Source organism: Panicum virgatum, chromosome 2K (genome assembly GCF_016808335.1).
Source record: "Panicum virgatum strain AP13 chromosome 2K, P.virgatum_v5, whole genome shotgun sequence".
NCBI lineage: Eukaryota > Viridiplantae > Streptophyta > Magnoliopsida > Poales > Poaceae > Panicum > Panicum virgatum.
In genome coordinates this window covers 12765243-12789390 of record NC_053137.1, presented here as the reverse complement: position 1 = coordinate 12789390, position 24148 = coordinate 12765243, and the positions used below count along the sequence as shown (strand labels likewise).

The 24148-nt window shown below is 45.6% G+C and overlaps 2 protein-coding genes across 2 annotated transcripts; both read right to left on the bottom strand.

Annotated features, from left to right (window-relative positions):
- Positions 1 to 108: 108 nt before the first annotated feature.
- LOC120667204 (protein AGENET DOMAIN (AGD)-CONTAINING P1) lies at positions 109 to 3603 on the bottom strand. The gene is given in 6 exon segments (XM_039947270.1): positions 109 to 1257; positions 1332 to 1383; positions 1473 to 1541; positions 1626 to 2342; positions 2573 to 2913; positions 2915 to 3603. Coding segments are annotated over 2 exon segments (954 nt in total). The 5' UTR covers positions 3562 to 3603; the 3' UTR covers positions 109 to 1257; positions 1332 to 1383; positions 1473 to 1541; positions 1626 to 2342; positions 2573 to 2606.
- On the bottom strand, positions 467 to 2195 carry LOC120695113. Its single transcript, XM_039978424.1, has 6 exons — positions 2012 to 2195; positions 1626 to 1945; positions 1473 to 1541; positions 1332 to 1383; positions 1199 to 1257; positions 467 to 1084 (listed from the first exon to the last, which is right to left on the bottom strand). Exons 1-6 carry the CDS (start codon positions 2193 to 2195, stop codon positions 467 to 469), a joined length of 1302 nt encoding a protein of 433 aa, XP_039834358.1.
- Positions 3604 to 24148: the final 20545 nt, after the last annotated feature.

The following is a 24148-nucleotide window of genomic DNA, read 5'->3' as shown; positions in this document are numbered from 1 at the left end:
TCTTTTCATCAAACTGGTGCCCAACCAACCACAAATTCACAGCTCGCCCAACCCATGCACAACTCAGATTCTCTTGGGGAAAATCTGGCATGAACAGTATCAGAGCCGTTTAATCAGGTAAAAGCAACACCATTCGATGTTTGGCTAAAGTTATCGTTAAAGTTCCAAACCACAAAAGAACAAACAGTGAAAGAGAGTATGCAGATTCATTCAGACATTACAGGACCTTACAACCACAACATCAAATTCGGTAACCGAGGCCCTGGAGCATTCTTCTTAGTACTGCCCTGGAGCATTAGTTAACAAGCTATCAAGCTAGAGAGATCAAACTAATCAATCGGCAACTTACGATGTTAAGCTCTCGCGACGCAGCTCAGCCAAGACACTTTGAAACTGCAGTTCAGCTCCGGCACATGCTTCCTCAACGCCGTTGTCAGCTGCATTCAGTCTTGATAACTCTTCATCTTCATGCTCTCTCCTTAGCTATCTTATGCGTTTCCCAGCGAGCACGCCCAAGTTCCTCCTCAAGCCTAGCCATAGCTTGTTCCTTCTTGTCAAGTTGCTCATCAATTCGGGATAGACAAGCTGCCTTCTCCAGCAACTGTGCTTTCAGTTGGTCTTTTTCTGTGAGGTAACTAGTATGATCAGATTTGATTTGGATCAGTTTAACCAGGCTACACCGCAAAAACTGAACATCAAATCCATGTTCCTCCAGATGGCAAAGCGTAGTGATCTTCTCTTTAAATGATGCAATGTTATCTGCTATGCTTGATTCGCTTATATCCTTCACTGTGCTGGCAAATGTGGTCATCAGACCTATACAAATTCCTTCACGCAATGCTGGCGAAAATTCCATAAGTGGACGAAAATGTGGTTGCTGCGGTACCTTCTTAAACACATCCCATGCATCAAATATAGCCCATACAGGTGATCTCTTAACAAAAGGAACCTGATAATCAGAGATTTGAGAGAATCTCCCAGAAAAGGAGGAGGTCCTCGATTGTATGCTGTCCGTGATAAACTCTGAGCTCTTGGCATTCTGTGGACGTAGCATGCTTGACCTCTCATCCACTTTGCTCCCATCCTGTTGAACTAGATGATCAAGAGATAGGATAGGTATCTCTGTAAGAGGGTTGCTTTTTTTCACTTGTGTAGCAGCAGTGTCTATGCACACTACATTTCTGTTCGCTTGACAAACCCTGTTGATCATAGGAGACAGCTCTTTATCCAACAGACCAGAACCTTCCTTTGTAGCCACTGCAGATTGTACAACATTTGTCAAATTTAATAAACCATCACAACGGTGAATCAATGTAAGAGGAGCTACTTACATTTCTTAAAGTTAACACCTTCAGTATCTCCGCTACTTGTCCCTCCTGACACCTTCACATTGATAAAAAGATTGAATATAAAATATGAAAAGGAGACGATTAAATAGCTAGTCACAAAACTTTTCAATCAGAAGAATGTACCTGTTGAGTCAAAGCACAAACAATTTCTTTACCAGTTGAATTATTGTTTTCCTTCAACTGAATTTGCACCTGCAAAAATAGTAACATGGACAAGTGGTGTAAGTAGGATGCATGCAACTTACTTTAATTCATTAGTCCATGAAGGGAACTCACATTATTAGAGGCATCAATTTTCCCCTGAGCTTTTGCTTTAGGGTGTATTGCCCCCATTTTGTTCTTGGAAATGCCTTTCTTCACCCTGACTGCCTTGATAAAGAACGGTCTTTCCTGTATCTGCTGGTTTCTAAGAGATGAAGTGTTTTGTTTTCTTACTTCTGGAATGGACGACATATCACAGGCCTCATCAACATTTCTTTCACAGATAGGTGTATTAAGCTGACCAATGGAAGGCACAACCTCGGATAGGGCATCTCGACTACACTCTATTTCGCCAATAAGACCTGGTACAGATTCCTCTAAAGGTGCTGGATTTCCTGAGGAAGCACAAAGAAACCCATTCTTTTCAGATAGCAGAGGACACGGATTTGGGGAATGATTACTTGCCTCTGGAGGCGTTGAATGTCCTGAGGAAGCACAAAGAATCCTATTCATTGACACTGAACTGGTAGTCAGTGCCTTGTGTGGAAACATGGAAAGACCATTCTTTTCAGATAACGGAAGGCATGAATTCGGACAATGATCACTTGCCAGAGACTTGCACAATGCACATAGAGAAGCATCCATCACAGATACTGGAGCATGTTCTTTCCTTAACTTTTTGGTTGTTGGAGATTCAGGAATACTACTGTGTTCATCATCACTAGATGTGGCATCACCAGGTGAGCTTGAACATTTCCAAGATGTAGATTGTTGCATCAAGTTAACCTGTATCTGCATAATTGAAAGAAATACTAAGAATGGATCATGCAAATTCAGTTGTAGAATAAGATGAAAAGTTGAAAATTTTAGAGGAACCAATGCATTGTACCGTATGCATCCAAGTTTGTATCGGTACCAGTTGAATGCCCTTTGCATTAACTCTTACAGTATGGGCATCATCCTCACAATGTGAATTGCAGAGCTAGGAAACACAGCTACTAAAAATGCATTCACCGTATTACCTTGTCGTATTACCTTGTCACCCGGATTTGTCCATCACTTGCCGTTCCAAATGTACAGTGGCCTCAGCTGGTGTGCCGCCTTGGTTAGCAACTGCTCCGCCTCCTCGCCATGGACACTGACCTCATACTCACAGCCCTCCCTAACAACCCTGCACACCACTCCCTGTGACCATGCCCCATTGTAGTACACCTCCACCACGGTGTCAGGACAAAGACATGCCTTGCTCTCCCATGGGCGATGGTACTCGGCCGGTCTGATGTACCCCCAATGCCGGTACGCCGCCGCCTTCCCCCCGCCCACCTGATCATCCAGGTACTCCACGACGTAGCTCAGCCTGTCGAACCTTGGCCACCGTCGCGGGGAACCAGGAGTCGCCGTACGCACCCCGTTCCCTCAGCAATTCGACCTTCTCCCCGGCCTTGTAGACCCTGACGGCACGCCTCGGCTGGACGGCGATCACGGCCCGCAACAGGACCCACTCGCCGCCGACGTAATCGCGGCGGGGGCGGACGAGGTGTGGGGGGAAAGGGAGGACCTCGCGGGTGATGGGGAACGCGACGGTGACGGGGGAGCTGGGGTCGGCGGGCATGGGCGCGACGACGATGCCCGACAACCAGCCGTTGTCGTCGAACGCCTCGACGAAGTCATGTAGGAGGAAGCGCGGCGGCGGCGCAGGGGTCGATGGAGGCGGGGGCCGCGGGCGGACGTAGGAGGGGGCGACGGAGTCGGGGCCGCCCTGGGCTTCGAGGTGTGAGTAGGTCACGGTGTACCTCGCCGGGGACCAGAAGCTGGCGCCGGGGTCGAATCCGACGACGGTGGCCTCGTACCAAGAGCCGTAGAAACCCTCGTCGTCGATGCGGACCTCAACCTCGGTTCCGTGCGGCAGCGGGTTCGAATCCTGGGCGGGGGGGTGCGGGGAGGGTGTCGGCCGGCCTTTCTTGCGGCTCCGGCGCCGGCCCGAGAGCGCCGGCGAGCGGCCGGCGGGCATGGGGGTGGGGTTTTCTGAGGCGGGGGGTTCTGGAAGGTCGAGCGGCCGACTGGAGGGTGAACGAGCGTTCAGTGGCGGTGGGAGTGGATTAATGCTGCCGACAAACTAATATCACAAAAGCACTCCTGTAGAAAAGTAAAATTACATTTCAGGCCTTGTTTAGTTCGCCAAATTTTTTTAGATTTCAACAACGTAGCACTTTCATTGTTACTTGACAATTAATATTCAATTATAGACTAATTAGGTTTAAAAGATTCGTCTCGTGCTAATTAGTTAGACTGTGTAATTAATTATTTTTTCAACTACATTTAGTGTTTCATGACTATGTCTAAAAAGTTAATGTGACGAGTACTGGGCCTCAGTTACTCCCTAGCGATATTTTTTTTTTGTTTCTAAAGGGATAAACTGGTGTATAATAGGATACAGAAGTAGGAGTGGTCTTAATTTCAGCTTGAGTTAAGCTAGAGATCAACGGACAACAATATGGCCGGTGAACCTGATCCAACTCTTCTGAAAATGCCCGGTCCAACCCAACCACGTGTCAGGTTATATGGTCGGACTGAGATTTGCTGCCTGCCAACAAAACCTGGCTGGTCCCAGGTGTCCACGGCTTCTGAATTCCAGATTTTTGCTTTCCCTCCTGCTAAGTGCCAAACAGAAGGTTTCTCGATGGACAGTAATCGGGAAAAATCTTGTATTCCGGCGGGCGTAGTGTTTTGCACTCTACATTTTACACAAGAGAAGAGCACGCAGCAATGGCGTCCTCCGCGGCACCAATTGTGGGTCATAGCCATGTTAACCAAAAAAAATCTCGCTTGGCCCAATCATAAAACATGTCGTTTAATTTTTAGTTTTAACCCTTCTTCATGGGCCCTGAATTAGGTCACTGATATGAAGGTAGGGAATGCAACTGGGAGGCTCATTATCTTACCAAGCATGCTCGTACTCTTGCACCTGGTCGTCATCTTTGGGCTTGGTGATCCTCCTACATTTTTGGATGTAAACATTTTGAATCACAGTTAATAGATTTTCTACCTTCCACTCAAAAAAAAAAGAAAAAGAAAACCCGGGGCGCCGCGTTGCCGCGCCACCCTTGAGATGACCATCGGTGACCAATGTTTATATCAATATTGATGACGTGCTGGGTTCACGAGCATTACAATTTGAGCCAGCTTAGATCATGGAATCACATGTACATACATCGGCACCAAGACAACCTGTTAGCAAGTGTGATAAAGAGATAAAGTCTAACAAAGCAGTAGCAATATTCATAGTTGCCGCGCAAAGTGGAAGAATGCAATGCGTCTGCCTGTAAGTAAGCTGATTGTCTATGTCTTCTGATATATAAGTTAATAAAATAGTTAGTGTGAACTAAGTAAGAAAACATATAGCTAGTTTTTCATTTTACATAAGAGAAATTCAGAATGGAAACATTCATTTCTCAATTTGTTTTTGGTGATATGCTAGCAAGTATCCTTCATCCTGAGAGATGCTACAAGCAGGAGGGTGTGGAGCACTAACTGTCATGGCTGCGCCGCACCCTATGGTCCTCCTCCTCCATGGAGGAGGCTGAAGGGTGGCGCCTCACCAACTCCAGGAGCTCACATGCTGAGAGAAGCAATGTAAGGGTGTTACCAGGTTGATACTTAAATACCTGTATCTGCAACAAATGATTTCCATCCAATATGCAGTGCCTTCCCAGCAACTCTAGATTATGAACTGTCCAAAAAGAGATTTGATTGTGATAATTCAGAATCAATGTTGTAAAGAAAAGGATGCAGTACAAAAATATGAGATACTCGAGTGAACAGAAGATACTTCAGCATTAGTATAACTGCAATAGCATTATGTTTAGATTTGAATAAAGAACTGATTTTTGATGGGCAGTCATAGAGATTAATGAGGGGATAGGCAGTATGATATTATGAACTATGTTGGTGCTAGCTGTAACATAGTGATGAAAAGCACGTGCAGAGAAATTGAATGAATCTCAACATGGAGCTATGGAGTCTAATTGATCATTTTTTTTTGAACGAACAAGCACAGACCGTGCTTATTTCTATTAATAAAGAAGGGTACACGGACGAGAAACCACGGAAGGTTCCTCTAAAAGAAACAAAAATACAGGAACAAAAGACTATACAAAGGGCGGCTCAGGCCAGCCATTATCCACCAACGAAGCTTGCCAGTTGTCTGGCTCCCGCGATTCCCCACGCCCTTGCTTCCTCCTTAATTTTCCCCAGCAGCGCTAAAGTCGAAGCTTCGCACCGATCGAAGGTTCTTGCGTTCCTTTCCTTCCAAATCTCCTAATTTACCAGCAGGAGTGATTTAATAGCCTTTTTCGGACTGTTCCGAAGCTTTCCCATGAAGTGCCACCACTCATTGACCGAGTGCGTGATGTCCCACAGACTTGGGTGCAGCTGCTGACAGTGTAAAATTTATCATTTAAATAAAGAACAAAGAGGAAAGTATCATCAATGCCCAAAAGTCTGATCACTATTGATATGCCCGTGTACTCAGGTAGTAGCACAGGTCACGTGTGAAACAACAATCAGAGTGGAAGCTGCTAGTACTGGACAATTTAGAACCACAAGCCAATTGCAGTGGGAACTGTTGCTGAATATCTTTGTGCAAATTAACTAAAATGTGAAATCAAGAAACATGTACATCACATTCATAATCTGCTGAGGCAATTACTAATTTGATTCACCAAATGTCTTAAATAATTCAGAATTTATAGGATTAATTCATGTGTCCATTTATAGTCACAGATATTCTATTGAATCAAAGAAATTAATTCATTTTTGTGCCAAGTATCAAGTTAAGAGGAATGATGGCTCCGCTTTAAGATTTAAGCGGACTGACTAAAATTTTGAGGAAAACATAGCTTGGTAGACAAATGATCCGCTCGTACTCCATGGTCTGATAACATTGAGGTGTGCATATGGACCATCAGATTGTAAATAAGGCAAGAATCAGATCAGTGTAGCATAAGTAACTCTATCTCTAGGTGAAATTTTAATTGTGTAAATAGTATCAAAGAAATGAGCCTTCTTTTGCATAACCAATGCTATCCTACAAGGCTGAAGCATTCAAGCATTTTAACAAAAACGTTGGAAGCATGGTGCTGTCAGTAACAAAGAACCAAACAAACAAACCTGCTAGGGAGGAGAAGCGGTCATGGGACTTGCAGGTCGCAGCCAACGGGTGGGAGAGGCAACGTCTGGGGCGGTTCTGGCAAGGTGACATAAGGGGAGGTGAAGGACAGCGACCAAATGGATGCACATCCAAGACATATTGTTTCATACTCTTAGAGCATCTCCAAAAGTTTGCCATATTTTACTTGGCATATCTTGTATTTTGCCAACTTCTAAAAAGATATGTCAAGTAAAAAAAAACTTATCTCCAATAGTTTGGCATAATTCACTTGCCAAATCTAGATCTAACTTACATCAGGAACCCTAAGAGAGAAACAAAATTATATTTATGCCCTTCCACCTCTTGAAAACTTAAATCAGGAACCCTTCTCTGTTATTTATTTCTTTTTTCACCCTCCCACCTGAGAGCATCTCCAAGAGTTTGGCAATTTTTACTTGGCAAATCTTGTGATTTGCCAACTCCCTAAAATATATACCAAGTAAAAAAAGAGATCATCTCCAACAGTTTGGCATAATTCACTCCCCAAAATTAAAGTTTTAGCTATTTAAATGCAATTGACGGAAAGGATAAAAGAAAAACACTTTTGCAAAGTGAATACAAAACTTTTAGCAAATTAACCAAGCCCATATATGTAAATCCTTTATCTCTAGGCTTTTTACATCAAGACCCAGCAAAAAGTTCCAGTCTTGGACTTTTGCCCTTCCTCTTCCTAGGCGACGGACGAACCGCTGCAGTCCGCCATCGCCATGGCCGCGCCCCAATAGGGCCGCCGCCGCTCGCAGGCAAGAATCACCACCGCTCGCAGGGAAGAATCACCACCGGTGCGCGAGCGATGAGGACGCCGCGACGAGGACACCGCCCAGCCCCGCCGTCCCGCCCCGCCGCAGTCCGCCGTCGTTGGTTGCTGCGCCCTACAGAGCCGTTGCTAGTTCGCCGTCGCCATGGCCGCACCCCAACCGGCCGCCGCCGCTCGCGGGCAGGAGCTACCCTGCTTCCTCCGGCCGAATCGGCCTGATCTCCACCAACGCCGCGACCAGGACACCGCCCAGCCCCGCCGCACTCCCCACCCGCCGCCTAGCCCCGCCGCAGTCCGCCGTCGCTGGCTGCTGCGCCTTACAGCGCTGCTGCTAGTTCACCGTCGCCATGGCCGCGCCCCAACCGGCTGCCGCCGCTTGCGGGCAGAAGCTACCCTGCTTCCTCCGGCCGAAACGGCCTGATCCCCGCCGACGCCGCAACGAGGGCACAGCCCAACCCCGCCACACTCCCCTACTCGCCGCCCAGCCCCGCCGCGGCCGCTGGCGCCGTCCCACATCGAGCAGGAGAAGACGACGGGGAGGCGCGGGAGAAGACGACAGGAGACGCGCCCGGGAGAAGGAGCGCGTGCCGTGCGTTGATGCGGAGTCGGATACGCGCGCGTATATTTGCGCGCTGAGGAGCTCTTTTTACCAACTTGTTAAAATTTACCAAGTGATATGGCAAACTGTTGGAGACAGATTTTGTGTGTTTTTCCAAAAAAACAAGGATGGCAACTTAGTTTGGCAAACTCTTGGAGATGCCCTGACTATAAACCACGATGCCAACCGCGCGCCGCGCGCGTATATTTACGCGCTGGAGGCTGGTTTTTCCGAAGTTGTCAAAAATTGCCAAGTCTTTTGCCAAACTGTTGGAGAAGTATTTTTAACGTTTTTGCCAAAAATCAAAGATGGCAACTCGATTTGCCAAACTGCTGGAGATGCTCTTACATCTTGTTTGTCATCAAATTCCATCCCTCAAGCTACCTGCAAATTTGCAATATATCAGATCTTGCAATGAGGAAGAGGGAAATAGATATGCATCATATTTTTTTCATTTCCACAATACATTCCGTATTGAAAGACAGTTTTCTGCAATACCTTCCAGGCATGGATTTCTCGCCTTTTCCTTGCATATCCAAAATCACCATTGAAATTATCATTGGAGCAGTGTGACCCAAATTTCAAAAACAGATTAGCAGTTTTACAATTATGCAATGAAGCAGAGCAAAGTAAATTACAACATTCATTTAACTAAAAATAACAGTTTCTGCTGATAAACTATGTAACATATCCATCTTCATGTTTAAAGACACTTTATTTTTCACATGAAGAATCTGAAACCACAAATTGGACTCAATTCAAAGGTTCTAGTAGTAGCTCATAGCTCTTGACAAGATCCAGGACTTTTTCTTTCTAGAATTACTCCAATGGATATTTGAATCCGAGACACACTTATTAGAACAGGCCACAAGTTGTCATCAAAACACAAACTCAGCTATCAATTGGCATATATAAAAGAAGAACTATTAGCTATAGCTAATATGATACAGTTGTTCCTTGGGTTTTATGGAAATGTAGAAGTATATGTCGTCTTTCAACATCAGGCCAGGGTCCGATATCATACTACTCTGGGGTGATTTACCATTTTACTCGGAAGACAGCCAGCATACCATTCTTTCATGCAAATCTAGTTGGGTCACAGTCCCTTGCAACAATACTCCAGGAACCTGGTGGAAGCTACTCACTACTGAAGTCTAAGAGATCAATATAGATGAGAAATTGAAGATTTATGGGCTCTGAATCTTGAAGACCTGGAGTGCCAAGACCTATACTATCTGCTGAATTGTGGAAGTTTTTGGAGCTACTCACTACTGAAGTTTATATAGTTCTCTCAACAGCACTGCAAAGTGCTAAAGTAGACCCAAGCCATCAGTATCCAGCTCAGTTCTTGCTTAAGTCTCCCATTAAATTTTTCAGCAGCATACATATTAGACTTTGGCTCTATTTTTGATGTTACTGTATGCCTGCAATTTGAAACCGTTTCATAATATGCACATTTTGCAACATTTGGAAGATAATTTCATTCCCTAAGAATAAATAACTATGCAGGACCAAAGAAACAGATTTCACAGAATATAATTGCTCGCAAGAACAGCCACAAGAAAAGAAGGCTTCTAGAAGACAATTATCATTCCGGAAACGCAAAAGGTAGATTTGAAGCATATAACATCAGCGTCGGGCAAGCGGTCATTGAGGTGTTGTTTGGTTCCAGGGACTTTTTTTAAGTCCCTGGAACTTTTTAGTATTTAGAAGTATTAAATAAATGTTAATTATAAAACTAACTGCAGAACTCTGGGGCTAAACTGCGAGACGAATCTAATGAGGTATCTTAATCTATGATTAGCGAATGGTTACTGTAGCATCACTGTAGCCAATCATCGATTAATTAGGCTCATTAGATTCGTCTCGCGAAAAAGCACTCAGCTGTCAAAAAACATTTATAAACAGATTTTATTTAATACTATAAAATAGTAAGATTCCTTTTGATGTGATAGAGACTTTTGAAAAAAGTCCCGGAGCCAAACAAGCCCTCATACAACTAGCATTCAAAAAGATACATCACATCAACATCTGAGCACTCTTGCAGTATTAATTAGACCACAAGGCATGAGATAGAAATATAGAATACATTCCAAGCACGGACACAGGAAGACTCTCTCTCCTGAGTCGTCTCAGCATAGCCGGTCCCAAGCCCGGATAAAGGAGGAGAGTTGCGTTAGGTTTTGGCAAACCAGCATAAAAATAGCCACTCTAATGGATTTGAAACCCACAAGAAACTCGTTGGGGGCGTAACCCTCTTAGCGACGCGCTACATCGGAACCCGGGTGTGGTGATAAATGGGCAAGGGCCGGGTCGCCATCCCCCCAAGGGCGCGTCGTATCATGACCTGGGTACGATGATAAGTGAGCAAGGGTCGGGTCGTCACCTGAATGGCGCGCTACATCTACGCCCGGGTGTAGTGAAAAATGAGCAAGGGTCTTCGCACTTCCCTCGACGGGTGCGAAGGGTAAGGAAGCTAGCCGAGCCAATTAGGATTCGTATAGGTAGCTGGAACGTAGGGTCCCTAACGGGTAAGTTGCGAGAGCTAGTTGATGTAGCAATTAGGAGGCGTGTAAATATTCTATGCGTTCAGGAGACTAAATAGAAGGGCCAGAAGGCGAAAGAGGTTGAGGATACTGGCTTCAAGCTTTGGTACACGGGAGCAACTCCGGGTAGGAATGGTGTAGGCATCTTGATTGATAGGAGCCTTAAGGATGGAGTCGTAGAGGTTAGAAGGCAAGGCGACCGGATTATCCTAATCCGGTTGGTAGTTGGAGATTCGGTTTTGAATGTGATCAGTGCCTATGCCCCTCAGGTAGGCCTTAGTGAGAGCACCAAGATGCAGTTCTGGGAAAATCTAGATAGCATGGTTAGTACCGTGCCTACCAACGAGAAACTCTTCATAGGAGGAGATCTCAACGGCCATGTGGGTGCGACTAATGTAGGGTTCGAGCGAGTGCACGGGGGTTTTGGGTACGGTAGCAGGAGACAAGAGGGGGAGGATGTGTTGAACTTCGCGTTAGCCTACGACTTGTTGATAGCGAATACCGTGTTTAAGAAGAGGGAATCCCATCTTGTGACGTTTCGTAGTGGACAACACTCGAGCCAGATCGACTTTATCCTTGCTAGGAGGGAGGATAGACGTGATTGCTTAGATTGTAAGGTGATACCTGGGGAGTGTGTTGTCCCTCAACACAAGCTTGTGGTGGCGGACTTTTGTCTTCGGGTACGTGTCCACCGGGACAAACGTGCCAAGATTGCAAGAACAAAGTGGTGGAAGCTTAGAGGGGAAGCGGCACAAGCGTTTAAGGAAAGGATGCTAGGTGAGGGGCCTTGGGAAGAAGGAGAAGACGCAGATGACATGTGGCTAAAGATGACAACATGTGTTCGGAAGGTGGCCTCAGAGGTGTTTGGCGTGAGTAGGGGAGGCAAACAGGAGGGGAAAGACACCTGGTGGTGGAATGATGAGGTGCAAAGGGCTATTAAGGTGAAGAAGGAGTGTTTCAAGCGCCTCCACCTTGACAAGAGTGCAGCCAACATCGAGGGCTATAAATTAGCGAAGAGGGTTGCAAAGCGAGCTGTGAATGTAGCAAAGGGTAAGGCGTATGATGATCTGTATCAGCGGCTAGGCACGAAAGAAGGGGAGAAGGACATTTATAGGATGGCTAGGATCCGCGAGCGGAAGACAAGGGACATCAACCAAATCAAATGCATTAAGGATGGGACAGATCGACTGCTAGTGAAGGATGATGAGATCATGGATAGATGGAGAGAGTACTTCGACAAGTTGTTTAATGGGGAGAGTGAGGGCCCTACCCTTGAGTTAGATGACTCTTTTGACGATACCAACAGACGTTTTGTGAGGAGAATTCAGGAGGTAGAGATCGGGGAGGCTTTGAAGAGGATGAAGGGAGGTAAATCGATGGGCCCTGATGGTATCCCCATTGAGGTGTGGAGATGCCTAGGAGATAGAGCAATAGTATGGTTAACTAAGTTTTTTAATCTCATTTTTCGGTCAAACAAGATGCCGGAAGAATGGAGTAGAAGTATATTAGTACCTATCTTCAAAAACAAGGGTGATGTTCAAAGTTGTACTAACTACCGTGGGATTAAGCTGATGAGCCATACGATGAAGCTTTGGGAGAGGGTTATCGAGCATCGCCTAAGAAGAGTGACAAGTGTAACCCACAACCAATTTGGGTTCATGCTTGGAAGGTCAACCATGGAGGCGATTTTCTTAATACGACAATTGATGGAGAGATATAGGGAACAGAAGAAGGACTTGCACATGGTCTTCATTGACCTTGAGAAGGCATATGACAAAGTACCGAGAAATGTCATGTGGTGGGCCTTGGAGAAGCACAAAGTCCCAACTAAGTACATTACCCTCATTAAGGATATGTACAAGGATGCGACGATGTTTGTCCGGACATGTGATGGCAACACCACTGACTTTCCTATTAACATAGGCCTACACCAGGGGTCAGCATTGAGCCCTTATTTATTTGCTTTAGTGATGGATGAGGTCACAAGGGATATACAAGGTGAGATCCCTTGGTGTATGCTCTTTGCTGATGATGTGGTGCTAGTTGACGAGAGTAGGGCAGGGGTTAATAGGAAGTTAGAGCTGTGGAGACGCACGTTAGAGTCGAAAGGGTTCAGACTTAGTAGGACCAAGACCGAGTACATGATGTGCGATTTCAGCGCGACCAGGCATGAGGGGGGAGACGTTAGTCTAGATGGACAAGTGGTGGTCCAGAAGGATACTTTTCGGTATTTAGGATCGGTGCTATAAAAGGATGGCGACATTGATGAAGATGTTAGGCATAGAATTTCAGCTGGCTGGTTGAAATGGCGGCAAGCTTCTGGCATCCTTTGTGACAAGAGGGTGCCACAAAAGCTAAAAGGCAAATTTTATAGGACAACAATTCGTCCGCAATGCTATACGGTGCTGAATGTTGGCCTACAAAAGGCGACATGTCCAGCAACTGAGTGTAGCAGAGATGCGGATGTTGCGGTGGTTTTGCGGGCACACAAGGAGGGATAGAGTCCGGAACAAAGTTATTCGGGATAGGGTCGGAGTGGCACCAATTGAGGAGAAACTTACCCAGCATCGGCTGAGATGGTTTGGACATGTCCAACGAAGGCCTCCTGAGGCGCCGGTGCGTAATGGGGTTCTTGAGTGGGTCGATAATGTAAAGAGGGGTAGAGGTAGACCTAAACTGACGTGGGATGAGTCGGTTAAGAGAGACCTTAAGGATTGGAATATCTCTAAAGAGATAGCTTTGGATAGGAGCGCTTGGAGACTAGCTATCAATGTGCCTGAACCTTGAACTTATTTCTTTCGGGTTTCATCTCTAGCCTACCCCAATTTGCTTGGGAAAAAAGGCTATGATGTTGTTGTTGATGTTGTATTCCAAGCACGGACACACTATGCAACAAATTACATGAATGGATCAGCAAGCTTGCAGAATTAATTAGACCAAAAGCATAAGAGAAATACATCAAAGCAGAAACAGAACATTTCACCTAAGTTCACTACAACCTAACCAAGTCGCTAGCTGCTCCATGGTTAGAGCATACACTTTCAGAGCTTATTTGCAAGCGCCTGTGACTCCAAGAAATAGGGGACATAAGGAGCAATTCTCACACCCAAGTTGTCATGTTCAAAAGTGGCAATAACACTCACTTCCTTGCGGTCCATGTCATAAGCTATTAGTCGGTTCAGGGGTTGAAGAATGAAAACTACATTGCAATCTTGATGAATGGCCACAACCAAGAAGTCCGACGTGCTGCCTGTGCAACTCTTTTTTCCAGAGAGCTTCAGAAAGCTCACAGTGTCCTTCAACCGCCATTCTTGTCTATCATAATCCTGAAGGACCCAGATAGACAGGTCGTATCTCCGTTTACAGTCATGAGCATCAACTTCATTGTTGATGTAATGCAGACGCCCTTGGGAATGACTAATATAACCATTATAGTTCCAACGCCTCCCCTCTGCAGCAGCTGGTATTGTGATCATCCTTTGAGTCTTTCCTTGTACATCCAGAGCAACTATCTGATCATGATGCAAACTAGAAGGTAACAAATGTAGGATACCATTGAAAAAGGCATGCTTAGAGCTCCAATAAGATAGATAGCACTGAGTGCACCATCCTTCCAATTGTCCTTGTTCATTCCAGTTGAGTTGGCTATGACTCCATGTCCCAATCTCAGATGAGTATGCACACACTGACAACACAAACACCTGATCGTCCCCTGGCTCTGCCTCATCCAAACCCTCTTTCTGGAAGTGAATCAAGTGAAAATGAGAGGAGACAGCCGGATCGAAAGCCAAAAAAAGGTATACCAACCTAAACAATCTATTAGTGGTAGACAGCAGCTGCAGGTGGGCACAGTCTGCCACTGCTTTGTGGCCGGGTTGCACACTATGTAACCCAATACATCAAGTGAGTTCGACTTTCGGACATGTTCGAAGAGGAGCCCATTGCACGTGAGTTCGACTTCCGGACATGTTCGAAGAGGAGCCCATTGCAGGAATCCGAGAATAAGAGGTGCTCAATCTCGGGCCGCTTCGTCAGGAAAGAGGAGCTAGGGTCGATGTCGAGAGGCACGGATCTCGGCAAAAGGTTGATGAAATCGAAATCTTCCACGGTGCTATCTGAGTTGTCTGTGAAGAAAAACCCTTCCAAGGTTTGGGGGAGCTTCTTGCGATTGAGGGGGTCGTCGATGAGGTCGCGCCAGGCCTTGGCGACGCACTTGAATCGGTACACAGACCTGGCGGGGAGACGCGCTAGGATCTCCACCATGGCGTCGTAGGGGAGGCCAGCCGGCGCGCTCCGCCTGGGCCCTGGGGCAATCCATGCGGCCGAAAACGATCTGCGAAGCAGGGGGGTCGAGCTGAAGATGCGCGCACGCGAGAGAGAGAAAAAAAATCGGTAGACGGAGAGGAGGAGGGAGCTTACCGGCCGCCGGAGATGGTCGTGGCCGCCGGCACCGGCGCCGAGGAAGAAGGGGAAGCGAGATCGGGCGAGGGATCCGGTGGATCTCCAAACCCTAGCTCCCTCTGTGGCTGCGTATTGCGACTGCAATCTTACAGGAGCTTTTACATGTATATTATTACAAAAATTTGCCCCGACGTACATACCATTAAAAAATTCGAAAACACCTATGTACCATCGTGTTTTTTTATTTTGACCTCCATACAATTCCATCCACCATCCGTTAGGAGTTAACAGATTTGGAGCTCTGACATGTGAGCCTAATTTAATAAATTGACTATTTTGCCCTCCCAATCTCTCCCTCATGCACTTGATAGCAGGACCCACACGCCACGGCCCTCCCGTCGGGGCCGCGCGCCGCCGCCGCGCCATGGCCCGCCGTCGGGGCCGCGCGTCGACCTCGGCTGCGGTGAGAACGACAGCCATGGCAGCGAGGGCCAGGAGGAGGAAGCCCGCGTCGCGAAAGAAGCTGGCGCGGTGGACGGCGACCCCCTGGGCGCTACCTCGGAGGGCGACAACGCCGAGCACGGCGGCGCCGCCGCCAGGGACGAGCCGCGGCGAGGCCCGCTGGGGTGGGGCGGGGCGCGGCCAGAGCGGGCACCGCACGGCGAGGGCAGCCGTGGGGAGGTCCACCTGGGCGGGGCGCAGCGCGGCCCCGGCGAGGTCAGCACATCGAGGGCGGCCGCGGCGAGGGGGCGCGGCCAGGGCGGGCGCCGCGCGGCGCGGGCGGCCGCGGCGGGGCCTGCCGGGGCGGGCCGCCGCGCGGCGAGGGCCGCCGGGGCGGGTGTAAGGATCACCGGGGTGTCCGACCCTAGAGGGGAGGGGTGAATAGGGTCGCTAATTCGCATTCTAATCTAGGGCTCAAACTACTTACATAAGATAAACCTAACACGTCTTACACATGCTAGTTATGACTAAGGTTTATCTATACTACTCTCTACTTACCCCAAAAGACTTACAACCTATAGCCAATCCTAATCAAACTAACTAGGAAAGTAAATGCACGCAAGATAGAGTAAATGCGGAAACGTAATACGGTAAGTAAAGAGATAAGGGAGAGAATATGCAAACTCCCGTGAAGACACCAACACACACGATTTAACGTGGTTCGGTTAGTACACTAATTCCCTCCCTACGTCTACGGTCACTTGTCCAACAAGAACAAGTGTGATGCCGAGTCTCTTTGCTTGATCACGTTTTGCGTTCGCCACCAAGGCTTCCGACAAGCAAAGGCTAAGTGACGCCAAGTCACCAAGACAAGGTCACCGCCACCGTCTCTCTCGAAGCGTCACCAACGCCACCGTCTTCACTATCGGAGCTTCTCACCAAGAGGGGTCTCCTTCCCCGCACAAAGTGTCGTTGCCACTCCACACCAAGTCGGAGGGTCACACGACGATTACAATGATTGCTTGCCGCAGCAAGGCTTCTCTCAAGCTTGCTCTCTCAAGAGCTAAGCCTAATCAAGCACTAAGCACTCTCACAAGTGTGCTTAAGCTTATATGATATACAATGAAGCTTTATGGTGGTTGGAGATGATCTTCAAGTGTAGTAGACTTCTCTATCTCTCCAGCACACTCCAAATGAGGTGTAGGGTGGGATATATATAGCCCAACCCTCCAAAACTAGCCGTTAAGAAAAGCTGACAGATTTCCTTAGCACCGGTTAATCCGACGCTCAGGAAAATCGTCATCGCCGGTTTAACCGGTGAGTGCATTTTCCCAGCCGACTAGCTGTTACTGCTCCAACGGCTACTTGATCAATTGCACCGACGCTCTTGAATTCATCGTTGGTTTAACCGGTGTATGTAAGATCAGGAACCCCAAAAACGGAGTCTCTGGACAACTGCACCGACGCTTGTCTTCAGGCATCGTCGGATCAACCGACGCAAAACCCTAGCCTCAGCTTCTGGGTTTATTGCACCGACGCCTTCACTCTGCTCCTCGTCGGTTCATCCGGTGCACTCTGCTAACTGAGTCTTCTCTGAGCCCATTGCACCGGTGAGTGTAATTTGCCTCACGCCGGTTTAACCGGTGAGTGCAAATTACCTCTGTCTTGGTCCTTTCGACCTAATTTCTTCAGGGTTTTGTATCTTTTCGTCCCTTGGACCTATAAGCTTGATAGTGATCATCTTAACACATATATTAGTCCAAGTGTTGTGTGTGTCATCAATCGCCAAAACATTATATTGAAATATGGCATGAAAGGTCATTTTCTCTACAATCTCTCCCTTTTTGGTGATTGATGACAACACAACCAAAGCAAGCAAGATGAATTGCAAGAATAAGAAATTGGTACCAAATTGAAAAATTAGAAACTACTTAGCTTGCTCGGATAACATTTCAATGCTTATTTTAAAGGGAAAATTCGATTCATGCCACCACAACTCCGTGAAATTGGGTTTCACGTTCAAAATCATGCCACTCAATGGCATCGATTTCAACATGAAATCAAAAATCGTGAAATTGTAGTGGCATGGATCTAGCTGACCCTATTTTAAAAGGCACCGGCATTTGATAAGTCCATAGGACAAAATGCTTCCGGCTTGATAGCAATTGTGAAACAATGGCTTGTGGCCAATGTAAGACAATTGTGTGGTTTGAACCATATGAGCAATGAAAAAATTTTGTACCTTAGTCCACGGGATCATCAAATTGTACTTCTCCCCCATATTGACTAAGTACCTCCCTCTATCACCATGCATCCTTTTGCATTGCATTTTCCATTCCTCCCCCTTGCTAATGGCATCATTTACTCCAAACTATTTGCTTGCTTTTAGGGTACATTTCTCCCCCTTTGTCATCAAACATCTAAAAACTTCATAACCACTAACAGCAAGGAGCATTAGTAGCAAAAGGAATTTACTAGTGATAGAGTGTTATACCCACTAAATTTGGCATATCTCCCTTTGTTTAAACAAGCTCCCCCTTTTTCAAAGCTTGTGGCACTTCTCATCTTAACACCAATTGTGATGCCAATTGTGACCTGTAGGGGTAGTGTTCAAAAGAAATTTGAACTCATAGAGATAGCTCTAGGTGACTACAACAAATAGCACTTGTAAAGCATATTAGTCACATAAACGTAAGTTATAGAGTTAACTCCCCCTAAATGTGTGCATTAGTGTTTGAATCACTTTAAACAAATGTATACACTTAAAATTCACATAATGGGGATTTAACTTCATAACTTGCTAATCAAGACATCATAAGCAAGCAATTGATATCAAAAGCATTTTTACCACGAATATGAGAGATATCAAATTGCAAGAAATCCTATGAAAGACATATGCCATGTGAGAGAATCAATTAAGATCATGTAGGTTACAACAAGATATGAATAAGGTATGGATAACCTACCATGTGAAATTTCTAGGAAGACATATCAAATGAAAGATACCAATAGTAAAGATAAGATCATGCAATCCTAGAGAGGCATTGAGCTACAATGATGCTTGAAGGATATCAAATGAATTGAGATCATCCTTTTACCTTGCTCATTACCTCATATGTAGGGGAGGAGAATTTGGGTCACTAATCTTTAATCCATAACTTGGCTTTAATTCAACTTTACATGATGCATCTCTACTCATGCATCCCAAACCTTGCCAAGCCTCCAAATTCCCCGGAGTGCTTGTTTGGCGCCTAAGTTTTAGGGATCCAAACCTTTTGAGAGCCATTCATGGTATGAATAATATCCTTGGCCACCCAAATAGGCCGGTTCCATCCATATGTTCTCCACCCCATGACATGAGCTACCACCTTGCCATTCTTCTTCTTTTCAAGTATGTAGTGGTTGCTCTTTTGCTTGTTCTTGTAGGTGGGCTTGGTGTACATGTATGACGCCTTCAAGTTTGGAGATGTGTTTTTCTTGATCTCCTTAGCCTTCTTGTGTCCCTTCTTGCTCTTGTTCAAGTTCTTGGGCTTGCCGTTTTCTTTGCCCTTTGCTTCGCCCTCTTTCTCTTTGCATTGGTAGGACTTGTGGCCTTCTTTGCAACACTTGAAGCAAGTCACGGTTTCTCCCTTCTCAAGCTTCTTCACGCCCGTGAGAGGGTTATCATGAGAAGGTTGGGCTTGCTCTTGAGTGTACTTTTCTTTGAGCCGCCTCAAGTCCGCCATTGGCCTTTCTACCTCTTGTTTGAGCTTATCATTTTCCTTAGCAATGAGATCATCACATGTTTCTACAATCACATTCTCATTGCAAGGGGTTAGATCACAAGTGGTAGACGCATCTACCTTGACAATGGGAATAGCACAAGGAATATTGCAAGGAAATGATTTATCCGATGATGATTCACTTTTAGATTCAAAGCTCTCATATTTTATTTTAAGTTCTTTATGCTCATTGTCTAACAAATTAAATTTATTTAGCAAGTTCTCATATCTTGAGACAAATGAAGCATGAAGTTTTTCTTTAGCCTTGAGAGCTTTGATTTCTTTATTTTGTTTAGTGAGATGTTCTTGTTGATTATAAAGAAGTGTCATCATCTCACTAGTTTCATCAGTTTCAACATCGGATTGATCATTGGAGGAGGAGTCATCACTTACATCGTTATTACCTAGTGCCATAAGACACATGGGCGGTGGTGATGTCCTCCGAGGGCGACGAGTGGTGGAGCTCTTGAAATTTTTATTGTTCTTTTTACTTGAACTTTCACCACTTTTTTTGGGCTTGTAGATGGCGGAGAGAGCTTGGGGTCTTGACTTGTTCTTTTTCTTCGCCATCTTCTCCATCCCAACCGCACTCCCTCTAATGAGTGTTTTGTACCCAAGGTCATAGAGCTCATGTACATGCTCGGAAATCTTGCGGTGGTGGTATAGCACAGCCCTTGGATATTCTTCATCACTTGAACTTGATTCATCATCACTATCTTTCTCATCCTCTTCTTCTTATTCACTTGAGCTTGATGAGCCTTGTCGCCTTGGTTGGTGCTTGCATGAGTGCTTGGCGGCGAGACTCTTGTGGCTTGAAAAAGAGGTGGACTATTGCTCCTTCTTCTTTGTCATCCCCATACTATACTCATGGGCGATGATTTGATTGATGACTTGGTTGGGTATAATCTTAACCAAGTCTTCTTTTTGCAAGAGAGCATTGATGATGTCATAATCGAGCTTGTGAAGACTTCCTCATCTTTAACTTGATTGAGACCTAAGGCATTGATTTCATTGACAAGAGTATTTAATCGTGAATACATGTCATAAGCATTTTCATTGGGAAGTTGCTTAAATCTACTCAGCTCCTCGCCGAGAATATGATATTTTTGATTGGCAACATCCTTTGTGCCCTCATGATTCTCGACAATTTGCTTCCATAGCTTATAAACATTTTCATTAGCAAATACACGATTAAACACACTATCACATAGAGAAGACAATAGAATTGATTTTGCAATGACATCATATTGTCTCTCGGCCTTAGTCTCATTTTTATTGCCTAATTCGGTGACACGTCAAACATCAAGCCCACGGGCTTGGAGACGTGCTTGCATAAGCACTTTCCATCGAGGAAAACCTGTGCCATCGAAAAACGGAGCCATATCGGTACTCATCCCTTCCCCGGACATGATACTCACTCGACGGTGAAGTCGACGGGTCTCCTACGAGCTTTCTCACAAATTTACCAATGGAATTGACTAATCCTCGTAAGAGGTGTGAGACCAGGCTCTGATACCAACTGTAAAGATCACCGGGGTTTCCGACCCTAGAGGGGGATGGGGTGAATAGGGTCGCTAATTCGCTTTCTAACATAGGGCTCAAACTACTTGCATAAGATAATCCTAAAATGTCCTACACATGCTAGTTATGACTAAAGTTTATCTATACTACTCTCTACTTACCCCAAAAGACTTGCAACCTATAGCCAATTCTAATCAAACTAACTAGGAAAGTGAAGGCACGCAAGATAGAGTAGATGCGGAAACGTAATACGGTAAATAAAGAGTTAAGGGAGAGAATATGCAAACTCCCGTGAAGACACCAAGACACACGATTTAACGTGGTTCGGTTAGGACACCAAGTCCCTCCCTACGTCAACGGTCACTTGTCCAACAAGAACAAGTGTGATGCCGAGTCTCTTCGCTTGATCACATCTTGCGTTCGCCACCAAGGCTTCCGACAAGCAAAGCCTAAGTGACGCTAAGTCACCAAGACAAGGTCACCGCCACCGTCTCTCTCGAAGCGTCACCAACGGCACCGTCTTCACTATCGGAGCTTCTCACCAAGAGGGGTCTCCTTCCCCGCACAAAGTGTCGTTACCGCTCCACACCAAATCGGAGGGTCACACGACGATTACAATGATTGTTTACCGCAGCAAGGCTTCTCTCAAGCTTGCTCTCTCAAGAGCTAAGTCTAATCAAGCACTAAGCACTCTCACAAGTGTGCTTAAGCTTATATGATATACAATGAAGCTTTATGGTGGTTGGAGATGATCTTCAAGTGTAGTAGACTTCTCTATCTCTTCAGCAACTCCAGCACACTCCAAATGAGACGTGGGGTGGGATATATATAGCCCAACCCTCCAAAACTAGCCGTTAAGAAAAGCTGACGGATTCCCTTGCACCGGTTAATCCGACGCTCAGGAAAATCGTCATCGCCGGTTTAACCGGTGAGTGAATTTTCCCAGCCGACTAGCCGTTACTGCTCCAACGGCTACTTGATCAATTGCACCGATGCTTTTGAATTCATCGTCGGTTTAACCGGTGTATGTAAACTCAGGAACCCCAAAAACGGAGTCTCTGTACAACTGCACCGACGCTTGTTTTCAGGCATCGTCAGCTCAACCGACGCAAAACCCTAGCCTCAGCTTCTGGGTTTATTGCACCGACGCCTTCACTCTGCTCCTCATCGGTTCATCCGGTGCGCTCTGCTAACTGAGTCTTCTCTGAGCCCATTGCACCGGTGAGTGTAATTTGCATCACGCCGGTTTAACCGGTGAGTGCAAATTATCTCTGTCTTGGTCCTTTCGACCTGATTTCTTGGGGGTTTTGTATCTTTTCATCCCTTGGACCTATAAGTCTGATAATGATCATCTTAACATATATATTAGTCCAAGTGTTGTGTGTGTCATCAATCGCCAAAATATTATATTGAAATATAGTATGAGGCCATTTTCGCTACAGCGGGGCACCAGTGCGTGCGTGCGTGCGCGGCCGTGGCGGGGTGCCTCGCCGTCGCTAGTGCCGATCCGCGGTGTGGGCGCGCACATGGGCATGACACCAGCGAGGGCGGGCGCGCGCGGCGATGGCGGCCGCGGCGAGGTCCGCCGGGCCGGGGCAGCTTGCACCTGCATGCCATGGAGGATTAACTCGCGAGTCAGGGAGAGAGGAAAAGAACGGTAAGGTAGAAGGAGAGGACAAGTGAGCCCACTCGTCATTCACAGAAGGAGAGAGTTAAGCAATTTTTTGCACCCAAGAGTATAATGGTCTTTTTGCAGGTCCGTTAGCCTCTGTTACCACTCATTCTGTCCAAAATAGTATAGAGGTCAAAACGAAAAAACGCGATAGTATATAGGTATTTCCGAACTTTTTAGTAGTATGAACGTCGGGGCAAACTTTTGTAATAGTATACATGTAAAAAGCCTCCAATTTTAGAGGAGAATGGGGAGGTAGGAGCTCTCGGTCTCTCGTCGGGGGGGGGGGGGGGAGGCGGGGTGCTTTTTCGAAGAGCATGCCTTCGTGGGGATGCGTTTTGCAAAAGTGCAGAACCTTTTTCATTTCTCATACTTTCCTTCGTCCAACATAATTCGTTTTTCATTTCTCATACTTTTTGACAAATTAAATTGTAACTTTTGTGGGTACTCATCCGTGATTCGGTAGTGTCGACCAAATTCGATGGAACAATTTTTGTGATGCTAGCCAATCTTAGTTTGATACGTTTCTGGCCCGATTGATACGTTGGAGAAGCTGGTGTCTGTTCTTTTTTTCAATGGGAATTTGTTATGTATTATCTGAACACATTCTTATTTTAATCTTTTAACTAAAGAAACCAAATCGTATCGTACAACCATTCGAATTGTCTTCTGCAAAATTGTATCCAAACGCGAAAAGCACAACATAAATATGATGTGTTAATTAAAAAAATGATCATGTGAGCTTAGAACATCTCCGGTGCAGATTACTATCTTTTATATTCTATATATTTTCTCTCACATCACTAATAACATTTTTTATTTTTTAGAAGTAAGTGTTGTAGCAGATTACTTAAAATGTAAAATAGAGGGAGGAATCCCTTACATCTGAGAGCAAGAGGAAGGTGCATTTTGGCTATTACCAAAGAATATTTTGGTATTGGTGATGAAATTAGTAATGTGCTTGATCACTTTCCATTATCAAAAAGAAAATTTTTGGTATTAGGAAGAGGAATAAGTAATTTGCTACAGCGTGGCAAGCGTTCTGAGTAATCCTCCAAAAACAAATATAATATTTACAAAAATGAGTAATCTGCTAGAGATGCTCTTACATAAAACGTCGGAATTGTGAGCACACTAATGGAAAGCAATTTGAGTTAACTTCCCTATTTGGATTTTTAAACAATGAACACTCAACACTATTTAAAACACCGCGCGCAGGGCTCCTACACAAGAACGAATGAGTGAGGGTGAAAGGGCCTGTAGCCTAGTGGTTACAAGAGCATCGATAGCATCTGAGATTCTGGGTTTGACTTCCCATGGGAGCGAATATTCTGGGATTTAACAACATTGTGCATTAGTAGGCGACGTTTTCGTCGACAGCAAGGCGCCTGTGGTGACTTCGTCAATCTCGAGAATTTGCCGGCTTAGTTTTCGAAGATGCCCATAGGGGTAGGATTTGCGTACGTGTGTTCATATGAGTGTGAGTATGCGTGCGTTGTGAGTGTCTTAATTGCACTGTACGTGTGTTCCTTTATTCTGGCTGAATATTTATAAAATTATAATAAATTAAAAAGATCATAAAATAGAAAATCAATTTTTGTTGGGCTCCAACATACGATATGGTATACTTTAGTACAAAATTCATTATAAGAAATTATTTAATCTATGACAAAACAAATTTGTCACAAATCG